The following is a 14,790-nucleotide window of genomic DNA, read 5'->3' on the forward strand; positions in this document are numbered from 1 at the left end:
CAGTATTTATTATAAATCTAAGTATTCAAAAACAGTTTGGGGTTGGCACAGAGATAAATAATAGCTGCTTTACTCATAGGAGCCCACAGCTGGCAACCACCCACATATCCATCAAGAAGTGAATGTGGTGTATCTGCACAATGGAATACTACTCACCAGTCAAAAGAAATGAATTGCTGATACACAACACATTATGATGAAGCTCAAAAATTTTATACTATGTAAAGTTACACGCGCGAGTACATACTGTCTAGTTCCATTTATATGAAATTCTAAAACAGGTAAAGCTAATCTATAGTGACAGAGAACAACAGTTCAGTGGTTGCCTGGGGCCTAGAGAGGATGGGCAGGGTTGGGGGGGGCAAAAGGGGTAATCGGGGACTGACTGAAAAGAGGCATGAAGGAACTGTCTGGAGTGATGAAAACTGTGTATTTAACGCAGGGTACATTTTATCATATGTACATTACACATAACACCTCAACAAATTAAAAAAAAAAATTGTTTTGGATTTTTAAAACAGAGGCCTAGATTCTATCCTAACTTAATACCTCTGCTTTCCTTAAGAACTTGCTTAGGCCTTCAGCATCTGTTTCCTCACATATAAATAGTGACAATGCCAAGTCCACAGGGTGAAGTGAAAGTACATGTCAAAGGAGATTAACTGAAAGGTAAGAAGCAAATACTAATATTATTAACACTCAAAAGTCCTTCTAGAGCATGGTTTTTACATGTTATTTTCTACTTCTGTCTTTAAGCTATTTCTTTCCTGCACCATCCTGGAGTAACTAAAAAACTAAAATATAATCACTTTGAGATGTTCTTTTAAAAGAAGAAAACATTTTAAATCAAAGCTGAGCAATATGAAGCAAGAAAAAGCAAAAGTTCTCAAAGATTAAATAGTATAGCTAAAAATTAATAATTTTCTTAAAGTAAAAATTCTAATGTCTTTCTTATGGCTTAACTAGAGAGCATCTACTTTGAGCAGGATTTCTGTACCACTTACGTTACTGATTTAGTTCCCACATTCCAAAGAGGTCAGGAAATTATAAAGTGTTTAATATAAAAATGGCAGATGTATACAAATATTTCTATCACAGACATAAAGAATACTATTATTTTTTTTTCAGGCATTCAAACAACACATTTGCAACCCATACTCCCACAAACCTGAAAGCCATTACTATTTTTGACAAAGTCTTTCGCAGAGTATCATAATAAATGCTCAAATTCTGATATTTCATCTGGAAATACCCATGTGAATTCAAAGTCCCCAAACCACAGGGACACATGGTAGTAATAAAGGATTCTGGACTAGTGTTTTTACAAACAACTTTGGCTGCTTTTGGCTAAGTTATTTTACCTCATTTTTATACATCTGAGAATGAAAATTCAATTACTGTAGGGAAGTTGTTTGAACTTGGAATGCATTTTTTTTACTTAAAAAGTTACAATATATAGCAAGATACAAACTAGCCTGTTCCTCACTATATTTGCAACATTTTTGTAATTAAAATACAACCGAAACAATTATTTGTAAGGAAAATACTACAGAAATACCCCCGTAACAATAAAAGTAAACCCTTCTAAATGACATTTCAATCTCTCTTAAACGTTAACATGCAGAGATTGCTAGTTGTCCTTCAGTACCCCTCCTTCCCCTTTTTACACAGTAATGGAAATTTCTGGGCATAGGACACAGCTAAAGATTCCCTTGCAGCTAGGTGAAGCTTTGTGACTTAGTTCTAGACAATGGGATGTAAGCAAAAGCAATGTATGCAACGTTAGGTGATGGCCTTAAAGAAAATGGACAGGCTCTTTATTCTCTGCTTAACTCAGTCCTGTTGCCTAAAAGGTGAACATACACTGAAGCTAGAGCAGCCTTCTTGGACCATGAGATAAAAACTGCCTGTTAAAAATGGCAAAGCAACATGATTAGAGAAGCCTGGACCTCCAACATCATAAAGCCATCATATTAACCCAGGACTGCTTATTTGGATTTTTTTTTTTTTTTTTTTAAAGTTTTATTTATTTATTTGAGAGAGTGAAAATGAGAGAGAGAGAGAGAGCACATGAGAGGGGGGAGGGCCAGAGGGAGAAGCAGACTCCCTGCTGAGCAGGGAGCCCGATGTGGGACTTGATCCCAGGACTCCAGGATCATGACCTGAGCCGAAGGCAGTCGCTTAACCAACTGAGCCACCCAGGCGCCCCTATTTGGATTTTTAAATCAGAGAAAAATATGCCTCCATGGTACTTAAGTTGTCAAATATTCAGCCTAAACTGTATCCCAGTTTATCATGGTGGGGGCAAGGGAGACAAAGGAAAAGGAAATGAAAATAGACTTTAATTCTAACAGAAACCTGTAGCCAATTCTCGTGTGTGTGTGTGTGTGTGTGTGTGTGTATCATGTTTATTTGTTCTTCAAAATTCATGGCTTTCCTTCATTAGGGTTATTTTTAGAAATACAAGACTAGTATGTTAGATGACCTGGAATGAACCCAAGAAATCACTTTAAAACTTGAGAGATGAGAAAACAGAGGTATGAGCAAGCAAATTATGAGCCCAAGGTTCTTCTTATCAAAAATTATTACGTGTTCTTTTTTTTGTAACTCATAAATAATTTTTTCTGAAGAAACATCAACTTATAAAAGCAAAAAAGGAAAACATTATTAAAATGTATTGTTTGCATGACGAAGAATATACTGCAAAATCAGTATGAACTGTGAATGGCAGAGAAAAAGCCATGACACAAAGTATACGAATAATCTCTTGAATGGGGCTACTACTTACAGTAGAGACATAATGAGTTCTAAATGCTTGCATCAGAGTATGTTTTCATCTAGAATAATCTACTGCCAACTGAAGAACACTGGTGATGGGGCAGGAAGGGTCCCAGAGGTTTGTCCCACATGGAGAAAAAGAGTTAATGTCTTGCTGGTCATTCAACACTTATTCCAATGGGAATTAAGCTAAAATTAAAAAAACCTAGGTTATCTATAAAGAAAAACTAATTAGAGCATAAATGAAATTTTGGGTGTTATGAGCTCAAAAGCAATCTCATGAAAATTATGCACATGCTCCCTCCAAAAAATGTGCAACATATACATTATACATTTTAAATATTTCATTGCTTTGGATTGAAAATTCTTTCACTCTAATAAAACACAAGATGATATCCACAAAAACTCAGGCCTTTTTAAGTACAAAAATGAGTAGTTACTTCCTTTTAAAAAGTTTTTTTTTTTTTAAGTAAGCTCTATGCCCAAGGTGGAGCTTGAACTCACAACCCGAGATCAAGACTCACATGCTCAGCCAGCCAGATGCCTCTTAAAAAAAATTTTTTTTTTAAAAGAACATTTTATATAAATTCTAAGTAAGTCTTATATGACTTGAATACTCAAAGTGTTCAAATTACTCAGTGATCTCCAACGCAGAATTAAAAACATAAAACTTCTTGAACTAATGGCAACAAATGCCTGAAAACCATGATTCTGAGAGTATGAATCTGGTAGTAAATGTACTTAGGACTCACAGAATATTCTTTGCCATGGGAGAGCAACCTTATGTCAACAAACAACAGAATTCACTACAACTTTCTGAATTGAATCTACGTTCATTCTTTTCTTTTTTTCTAAGTATAAGAGGTCATTTTTGCAACAATCAGATGTCTGTGTCATCAAGGAAAGGATTACAAATTCCTTTTAAATTTTTAGGTCACCCAAAGCACTATAAGCCTTAAAAAGTATTCTGCCATGTTTCTAATTGTCTGCATATTTTTGCCAGCAGACGAATTTACAAGATATTGTCACTCTGAAATTCAATTTGCAGAAGCACATCCTGAAGCACTGGAAGATCCCCATGGCAGTTTGGCTAAATGAACTTGTGATTTTCATCTGCATCCATAAGGCAGACTATAGCACCGCAAAGTAGAACTTTTATTTCATTCAAATATCCAAAAATATCCCTCAAGTAAGTCAAGTCACAAATAAACTTGTCCAGCTGTCCTGAGAGTAGCATTTCTTTCTCTCATAAGCAAATTTAATAGACAATAAATAAGGAGGCAGCTATCTAAACTGCAGTGTAGTGCTTTAAGACATATCCTTCAAGGAACCAATGCACTTCTGCATTACTGGGAATCTCTTATTCTATTTCCACTTCTTGAGAAAACCTGTTAATAGGTAGTGAGTGGTTCGTGGTTCGTGGTTCTGACTCAATAAAGTTGATTATGTTCAGGGTGGTAAGCAAGTATCTTTTAGGATAATTGTCACAGTTTTTAAGGCTGATTCATGCCAAGCCAACTGTAAAAGACATAGGTTATGAATACTTGAAGTTCTTTCTTCACAAAAGCAGCAAAATCAGATGTACTGCCAAGCATGGTAAGTACTCCATCCAACCCTGATGCAGCAAACCACCTAATGTTAGTCATTACATACAAATGCTCATTGAATGGGAAATGGCAGAACTCCCAATCTGAAAATGATCTGCTTCAAAATATTAGAAGAAACACTCAGCAGTCTTAGGAGTACGTAACATCATCTGATTGGGCTTCGGCTATAGGAAAGAACACTTTGTGATAAATAACCAAATTTCAGCAGCCAGTTCAAACCTTTCTTAACCCATTCTAAACTATCATTTGAAGGACCTCAGCATATTGAAACTTACATAAATTGGCAGGTAAGTAGAAAAAGTATGTATCTTCTAAATAATTACTGAAGCCAGTCTCTCTGTATTATTCTCTATAGGTTAACATACATTTCAAAATAATGATCCCATCTGTTACTTTACATGTTTCTGTAATTGGTGAAATCCCTTTAATCATTCTGAATTAGAGTCATTTTCAAGGAATTTTTTTAAACTCAATTTAGTTCCAACACAAATTGTCAATACTGTCTCTAACCTTAATGTGCTAAAGATTTCCCTCCCTTTCTTCTACTAAAGACCTCATATCAGAATATAAACCACTGGCAAAAGCAAATAAGTCAACCTCTAATTATCCCATAAACTTGGGCAAAATATACAAGCAGTACATTTTGATAAATATTTTTGATACATAAGCTGCCCACCTTGATCTGAACTGGTACAGGAACTAAACAGCACAAGTAGCAAATATCCTTGTCTATAAAGCACGCAAGCCTTCAAAAGCCTGGGTTGAATGTTATTTCTATTTTAGTATTTCTAAGTTTGACATATAAATAAAATACTTTAACGCCTAATGATATGTCTTACTACACTTAGTTATCTCATTTTGTAATTTCTATACACTCTAATAGAGAATAAGTTATAATTATTAAATATTCAATGGTAAATAAATTATCTTCTTTCTTAAAATCAGTATTTCCCAAAACTTATTACAATAAACCCTGTCTCAACGGTCTAAAGTTTCTGACCCCACTTGGTAGAACTGCTCATTCATGTAATTGTCTCTATAATACTTATTTTTAAAGCATTAAAACTCAATACATTTTCTAATAATTATCTTTCGCAATTCATAAGTATGAAGCACTTAATGAATAACGTTGAATGAAGAAGCATTCTTCCAACTTGAAAACCAAATACATTTCACACTTCTATTTCCCAGGTATTCTGGGAATAATAAGCTAGTTACTTAGATTATTCCTCAATAAGGGCTCTGACATTTTACCACTTATAATATTATGGAAAGTTTTACTTACTGAAACATCTTTCAGGTTTTTCTCAAAGGAGAAATGACAAGACTCTATAGAAAAATCAAATTTGTATGCATCAGCTGGTCCTCCTCCTAATACCAATGCTTTTCTCAGTTCATCAACATATTTCTCTTTTTCCAATGCCATGTCATCGGCTTCTTGGGAAATCTCGGACTCAGAAACTATGGGAAACATTAATAAAAAGTTTTGACATGAAAAATAAATTTCTAAACATGAGTACATATTTATTACCTATTGCTACTAATTTATCACTTATGTAACAGATATTTAAACAAAAGATAAAACCAATCCCCATACCACACATTTTTAAGTCAAATTATACCTTTGAACTAGCAATTTTTGAGAAACACATTAGTCTCAAATCTCATCTGAAAAACATTAGATTCCTTGCATTTTTTTTCCTCTGTCCTCAGATGAAATACATGCATTGTAAATTACTAGAAAAACTACCATCTTATATACCTGCTCCTAGGTCAAAGCTGATAAATTATTTCTTAATAATGATTAATAAGTTCAGTATTTTATAACATCTTTCTTCCTTGCCTCAATTATTAAAGAGATTAAATAGTCAATAGTCTATTTCTCACTCACATGGGCTGAGTCGAATTAAAGTAAAAATGGAGTTCATTCTTCTCATCTCATTATATGCCAAAAAATAAAGAAGGTGGATGAAGGTAGGTGATGAGGAATGAAAGAGAAGGGAATTAATATTTATTGAGTGTCACCTGTTTGACACACATTATATCACAGATCCGGCTTCCAGTTCTCCCATCTAGGTATACTGAAAGCTGATGCTTTACTCATCTACAGAGATTTTTACTTCAACAATTATATTCTCAATTCTAGACTGATATTCTTTCTTTTTCATAATATCCTGTTCTTGCCACACCCTTCCTTTAAATATCTGAAGGCTTTAAACATATTTAAGATCTCTTTCAGGTCAGTCTTTATGCATGGTTCCTGGAGTATTAACTCCATTTCTACTGCTGACACATTCTCATTCTGTTTTTTTCCCTTTCATGCTTTGCAATGTTTGAACAAGGCTCTCCTCTAGCCAGAGTATCATCTGCTCTGGGCAACAGCGCTGGCCTTGAATCAAGATTGCTAGTTTACCTTTCTTGGAGTCTCTACAGGTTTGAACAGCTCTGGACCAGTTTTGAAGGTTAATTTCTTAACTTGGTTTTTACTCTTGAAGCAAAGAGTTCAATCTTAAATCCCCCGTCCCACATCCCTACATAACAGAGACTCAGGGTTCTGATTTTTGTTTGGACTTTTATCCACTCACAGCTCTTAGTGACTAGTTTGATTCTACACTGCATCTTCAAACCAGAGAGTAGTCTTTTGTTTTTGTTTTGTTTTGCTTTTTTAAGATGATTTCATTAACACGATACCTTTCAGTTTCCTTTCTTTACATTTAGAGCTCAGTTCCCGTTCCTTAAGAGGCCTGCCGTCTCAACATTCCACCCCACTTAGGTACTACAACCACAGTCATTAAGACATATATCTAATTCAGATATTCCATGAACCTATAGTTAAGCTTTAGTTCCTATTAACCACTTTGGTTTTCAGATACTTCTTCATAGATGGCCCCTGGAGGGTTCCCTTTCTTACATCCAAAAGCTGCACTGTTATCTGTTTGCTTTTAAAATTATAAGATTTAATCTAACATTTGTTTGGAATGTGTGCATGTGGTTGGGTGGTTTCCTGTGTCAATTCCCACTAGTACAACGATGAAAGACTCATGTGGTTCTATACTTATATATATATACTTTTACATCTATCGATTTTATTCCTTATAACACTGAAAGATGTTTCAAATGATAAAACTGATGCTCAGATCAAGTAATGGTCTATGGCCATGGAGTAGATTAAGTGGTCAAACAGATTCGTACTTATGGTCTCTTGGTTGTTTGGTTTTGTGGTGAGGCAGATATGGGACACTGGAAAAACTATTTCCTTCCACGGAATTAAAAAAACACACTACTAGGACATACTACAGAAATCAATAAAAGCTTGACTAAAGAATCCCTAAAATATAACACAGATTTTCATACCTTTGGTCTGTGTCCTATCAAGTATGTCTGGAAGCCCCATGACAGGCAAAGAGTAAGAGAATTTTGAAGCATATCCATATATTTTTCATTATCCATTTTTCGTCATTTCTGATAGCGAAATATGAATCTCAACACAGATGTCAAAAAGAGGTAAGAATAAAAACTTTTATATTTTTTATGTGATTTTACAGCTCCTAAAATCCTTTCATATATTTTGTCTCTCTGAAGCAGATGCATATTTACGATGATCACCACTATCAAATCTATTTATCAAATCTATTGACCTTTCAGTTACCTTACTAGCTCTTCTGAAAAAAAAAAAGAAACAAAAACAAAAATAAGAAGATTAATGCTTCCTAGTTAAGGAACAATTTCATATTTTGTGTTGGGTAATTCTGAAGAGTTATAAATACCTAAGAAGAGAAAAGATTTCATAGAGAAATAGGAAATAAATCTGTAGAAACCACCTTTAATGCAACTACAGAAAATACAAAAGAGGACGCCTGGGTTGGCTCAGTCAGTTAAGCGTCTGCCTTTGGCTCAGGTCATGATCCTGGGGTCCTGGGATCGAGCCCTGAATCAGGCCTCCCTGCTCAGTGGGGAGCCTGCTTCTCCCTCTCCCCGCTGCTCATGCTCTCTCTCCCTCTCTCTCTCTCTCAAATAAATAAATAAAATCTTTAAAAAAAACACACACACACACAAGAAATAAAGTATGCCTACTGATAAAACATCCAGTGAAAAGCATTCTAAATTTCATTAAAATGAAAAGATATGTATCTGAAAATATTTCATAGCATTTATTGGTTTGATTCACTTATTTAAAACAATGCTTACTCAGCACCTACTATGTGCCAGGTACTATTCTGGGCACCAAGGATACAAAAGTTTAACAGACAGAATTCCAGTCTCATATACCCTAATTCAAGTGCTGACATCTTAGATATTCTCTTACATTACACCATCTGTGAAAGCTGTTCTATTATTATGGAATATTTCATTTTTGAGAGAAAAAAATATGAAAGAAAATTTTCTATTTATACTTCCCCTTTAAAAACTGTGAGAAAAAATTAAGAAAAAATTTAATTGAATATTTCCATTAATAGTAAATGTGAAATTTTGACTGCCTATTTAGAACTTCAGGCCTGGAAAAACAATGTGGTCACCAGTTTTGAATTTTGTGCTAAGAACATCTGGAAGAAGCATAGCTGTAAGCATTCACTGCTCCAAAAACTTTGGTGACCAGAAATAAAAGCCATGGAAATAATAAAATTCAGCAAGGATACAGCTGAACCACATAATAATAGCATAAAAAGTGAGCAGGCCAACATGACCAAAAACCAAGGAATTGTTCTCAGACACATAGGATCCAAGAAAGCATCATTTTAACAATATTTGTGGGTAGATGAAGATGTAAGTAAGGAAAGGAAGATTTTTTTCTTTTGGATCCTTATGTATAATGAACCGAAGACTGTGCATAGCCTAAGTTTGTGTTGGTGCTTTGAAGACAGCCTTATCATCACATTAGAGAGCTTGTTGGTATCACATCATGGACCTACTTTACTGCATTTATTAAAAATCCTTTTTCCCCTGAACTCTGTCACATAATCTCCATATAGGTCACCAAATATCAATGTTTAGAACAAATATAAATGAATATAATTACTTGATAATAAATGTATTAATAAAGTTTACTTCCCAATGAACTACTCCAGAGATGGGTGATTTAAGTTTCTTACTGCTGACTGATAGAGTTATAAAGGTCACATAATAGTCATCAATCATTAACCTACTTTGTGACTTAACTTTGCGATACAATCCTCTATAATGTTGAAGTGATGATAGACCACATGATAATCAGACCTCAAAACATTCATTAGATAAAACATTACTATTGGAAAAGAAATCAGTGAATTTAGTGTGTGGGAGATTAAAAGGAACCCCACATCCTTTTAATTTCACTCAAATGAAAAGAGAAAAAAAATTATCCAAATTGAAGGTTGCAGCAATCAAAAAGTTGTACAAAAAAAAACAGGATGAGGTATAGGAAGGAAATCCATCTTCAAGTTTCAATTATGTAATTGTTTCAATGTTTTTAATCATGTTATTGTCTCTATAAAGTGCCAAACCAAATCATACTCATGTAATAAACCTCAACTAACCATGGAAACAATTATATTATTTGGTTTGATATTTTGTCCCTGAAATTTATACAAGAAAATAGAAATGAATAATGAAAGATATATAAAACATTTATGAGATTCAAAACTTTAGTGTCTTTGAAAATAAAACAACCATATATGGTGCGCTATAAAATTTTCTGTTTGAAAGCCTGGTTAGTAAGCAAGCCAAAATGTTAACAACACAAAGGATATGGAAGTTTTCTAACACATTTTTCTCACACTATTCATTAGCTAAAAAAAAATGGCAAAAGCATACTGTATTTCTGATCAATGCCAACAATAAATAAATATGAAACTGGAGTTTTCATTAAAAAAGGCTAATTCTAAAATAAATGGTTCACTTTCTTTTTTCCTAGGAAGTTTTATACATTTGAGGCATCCTTCCAAAGAATATCTATTGAGCATGTAGATCCCAGGCACTGGTCTAGATACTTATAAAGAATGAGTGACAGAAAAATCAGATGCATTCCTTGCTCCTAATGAATCTAGTGAAACAATATTGATAATAATAATATCAAGAACAACTGCCAGCACATTTTTTATGACATACACAAATTGTTCCATAAATGTAAATTCAGCTTAAATTTCTGGTTAAATCAAGATTTAAGAGTTCATCAGTGTATTCTTTTATTCCCAATCCTTAATGATAAAAAAAAAAAAAAATTCAAACAACATAATATTGTTCTTTGCTTTAGTGAATGAGGTTTACTAACTAAATTAGAATTTAGTATTTTCTTTTGATAATTAAGGCTCTTAAAGCATCTCAAGGTCATCTGTCTAATCAGAACTAATTACACACAATAAGTCATTTGTCAGTTGGGAACATCTAAGTTATAAATACAGTATTCCTTACATACAAGTAACCACTTCACCTAGGACCTGCCTCCTGGGCTGTATGGTTGGAACTGCTCTTCTCTCCAGACAAATGGCATTAACCTCCTGCCATTATCTTCAGCCCTGTGCACCCCCTTTCCAAAACAGAGCTATTGCCACTTGGGTACACTAGCATACATAGAGCTAACCTGAAAATTTTTCTCCCACTCCTACATGGCAACAACCAAGCAACAACTGGTTTCTCTTACATAGAAGTTTACAGCTTAAATAGATCCCATAATACGTACTGCAAACACTATCCTTGAAATTTCTTTATTTTATTAATACTTACATCAGCATTCCTTACCCTGTCATAAAAGAAGAGTTTTTTTTTAAAAACCCTGCAATTATAAATTCAGTTTGACTGTACTGTGTAACAGAATTTGTAACATCCAAGAAAGAAACAAAACTTCACCGTGTAATTTTAAAAGATATAATAATTACAGTAACAAGTTTTAGGGAAATATTTCAAAATTAATAGAATATATAAATGGTATGTAAATTAACATGCCAAAATTATTTTACCTAAAAATTATTTACAACATAACTCTAGAAAGAACTGTTGCATAACTATAGAAATAGTTTTTCAAATCTTTCAAAAATTAGAAGAGTATAAAAACTTCACTATATGAGCAAAACATAATTCTATATATTTTCACTTTATAACTGCCATGTTCCATAAATAATTTCAGGGCCATTAGACTTTTTAAAAGATCACTGCCAAAGACACAAAAAATTTAAAGTTTATTTCATGAAATAATAGCCAAAATCCCACATGTGGGTTTGAACCTTGGTTTACAAAATCTCTAATACTGTTTTGTTTTTGTTACAAACGTAATACATGTTCACTAGAAAATAATTCAAACAATAAGTGTCTAAAATAAAAAGAAAAGCACCACCACCCCACTCCACCAAGCTAACAAATCCCTTGGCCCAGCCAACCCACCTCCCTATGCCTCCCAATATTTCCCTGGGGTCCTGAAAAAAAAATACATGTATAAAGTACTATTTATGTTTTGTAAAAAGAGATCATTTAAAAACCCTGACCAACCCCAAGTTTTAAGACTCAACTAGTAACCAGAATTTGCTGGGGCAGATGCTTATTTCTCTATCCTCCTATTAATTATAGAAACTGGCATTAAGTATTATAAATCTACATGTAAATTAGACAGCAATAACAAGTACAGCAATGTTAATTTTACCCAGAATCTACTAAAGAAACACCTTAATCTGAAGTGTCACTGAGGACTGAAGAACAGCACATTACCCAAATTTTACTTTTAAAAAATTTGCTTTGAATATTACCTGTCCCGGTCCATGCTGACTGACCATCAGTAAGTGTAATAACAAAACCAGATCCTAGTGTTTTCTCCCAAGCCACTTGTAGAAAATGAATTACATCAGGTTCAGAAGCAAGACAGATTCTGCTTACTTTTCTCTCCATTTCTGGTCACCTGTTATAAAAAAATAAAATTAATATTTTTGCAAGAAACCGTGACTATCATATAGTGATGTTTTGTATATTGGTCTCTCAGCTACACAAAGCACCAAGGAAATAAGTAAAACAAAAAAACCATGTAACAGTTCGCCAACTACAAAACTCAGTAAATCATAGTTCTATTCAACACTGATTTATAATTTTTACAGATTAAGAAAAACAGAGGCCCATAAATGGCAAATGAGTTGCCCAAGTTGAATGTTGAAAAAAATTACTATATCCAACAATATGAAGAGTAAAGACTTTTCTTACTGATCCCACTTCCATTTCTAATGATTAGAGGTTCTTTTTCTATGAATTCAAAAACCATTCTTCTGGTAATTTACTCTAGAATCTTGCCCAGATTGACCTCAAACTTACCAAACTGTGGTACGACATATATTTGATTCAAAGCAAATAACTATATTTTTTCTAATACTGGAATATCCCCTGACCACGTGCACTTCATTAAGAGATGCTTAAGCTGTAGAAGCTAACATGCGAAACAAAAATATCCTAAAAATTACAAACATGCAAAGAAAAAAACATTACAAAAAGTCAAAACCAGGAACAAAGCACAAACTTCCAAAGATGAAAAACTAGAGAGAATTTTTCTTTAATCACAAAGCATGAATCTCTTCCTAGATAATCCTGAAAAAGCTAAAGAAAATTCTTCAATCTTTTATTTGGGGAGAAGAGTATAAAATTGCTTCAATTTTTATGACCAGCATATATAATATGCTATAAAAATCCAAAAGCAAATTATTAATTGGCACTTCACTGACAACTGATCACTAAGTTTTAACAAAAGCAAATTTTTAAATCAGTTTTAATTTGCTTTCTCAATTTAAAACTATTACATTTTCATAAATAAAGCACATTATTTTTCTCAATTAACAATTGAATATGAAAATAAAAACAACTGAATATGAAAAACTCACTTTGTCAGCTCTCCACACAATTGAATATGAAAATAAAAACTCACTTTGTCAGCTCTTCACAAAACAAAACTAACTTACTACAGATCTCTATCTTCTGGGAGTGGGAGGGATGCTTAATTATAGAATGCTAGAGCTATTCTATCTTACAGTAAAAAGCGCAAGGAAGCAGGGCGATTTCCAGAATAAAAGAAAAAAAAATATCTAAAATTAAGAGTGTAAGATACCTCCAAATTGGTAAATTAACAATAATTCTAACTTCTACCTAAAGTGTACTCAGAAGACTGTTTATTATTCTTCCCAGTAAAAGACCAAGTTTTAAAATAACCATACTTGTAGCCACATCAATTAAGCATGTTTATGTGTTAAAAATATGTAAATTTGTAGGTCTGACTACATCATAACCACTACATATAAAAATATAATTATTTTTAAATATTTCATTTAGCCAAAAATTTTCCTACATTGAGGTCTTTCTTGCCTCAGTATGCTTACTTCTGAAATGTGTTATCCATTTGTGAATATTTTCTTTTAAATGAGTTAGTCAAAACACCTAACATGCAGTTAATTACCCACATGCTCTGTAATCCTTAAATTTGAAAATTGCTGGAAAATGTGTATTACTATTTTTCTATGACAATCATTGAAAAAGACACATAGTTAGAGACTTACCTAATTCTAATAGGCCCCAAATCCACAACTTCGGAGTGGGAAGGGTAATAGAAACTACTTATGAGGGCCACTTTTTGCCTCTCTAGAATTTATATACAAACACACAGATACACTTGCACAGGTTATTTCTTCTTAAATGTGCCTCAAGAAGCATGGCTATTGTTAGCAATTAATGTAACTTTGCGAAAGAAAATCTCAGCACTTAGAATTGCTCTAAAACAGCAATTGGTTTCACTGCTATTTTTCACCATACTTGAAACAAGTGACAAACTGCTAATTATACAAAGTAGTTTAAAATTCAATATTCCAGATGCTTCATTCTACTTTCACAATGACATAAAGGGCTTTAATCTCAGTAATGTTAAAAAGACATTTAGGGGGGCGCCTGGGTGGCTCAGTCGTTGAGCGTCTGCCTTCGGCTCAGGTCATGATCCCGGAGGCCTGGGATCGAGCCCCACATCGGGCTCCCTGCTCAGCGGGGAGTCTGCTTCTCCCTCTCCCTCTGTCTACCACTCTGCCTACTTGTGCTCTCTCTCTGTCAAATAAATAAATTAAAAAAATTAAAAAAATTAAAAAAAAAAAAAAAGACATTTAGGGATCAGATTAGTTTTAATAACATCTTTGAATTATTTGTGTTTCAAATATTTTCCAGTTTTCTGACCAACTCTAGGTACTTACAGCTAAAATTAAATTGTATTATTTTAAAGATTCCATTATTTTACTAAACTCAGATTTGAAACTTTGGATGCCATGAGTCATGTTTAAGCACTTAACATTTATAGCCCAAATGTGACCACTCAGGTACTCCTATAAATATTTTGTGCCTCAGTAGCCTCAGATGTTTTCTCTATATCAACTGAGTTTTAATTTCCTGATAATATATTATTTGAACGACTTTTGAATGAAATTCT

General features: G+C 33.4%; 1 protein-coding gene across 5 annotated transcripts in view; it reads right to left on the bottom strand.

The window, feature by feature from the left end:
• The window catches only part of XRCC4 (X-ray repair cross complementing 4), a 336,322-nt gene that overhangs the window by 312,347 nt on the left and 9,185 nt on the right, over positions 1–14,790 (bottom strand). For 4 of the 5 annotated variants that reach the window (XR_004299391.1, XR_004299390.1, XM_032404048.1 and 1 more), the window contains exons 2-3: positions 12,098–12,246; positions 5,671–5,846 (exon numbers count right to left, since the gene is read on the bottom strand). Coding sequence is in view for 3 of the 5 variants with exons in the window: in XM_032404048.1 (XP_032259939.1) it covers positions 5,671–5,846; positions 12,098–12,236 (315 nt within the window). In the remaining 2 variants the exon portion in view is untranslated. The remainder of the gene's footprint in view (positions 1–5,670; positions 5,847–12,097; positions 12,247–14,790) is intronic. The other variant, XM_032404051.1, reaches the window with a different exon arrangement.

Source organism: Phoca vitulina, unplaced genomic scaffold, assembly GCF_004348235.1.
Source record: "Phoca vitulina isolate PV1807 unplaced genomic scaffold, GSC_HSeal_1.0 scaffold6, whole genome shotgun sequence".
NCBI classification, from domain to species: domain Eukaryota; kingdom Metazoa; phylum Chordata; class Mammalia; order Carnivora; family Phocidae; genus Phoca; species Phoca vitulina.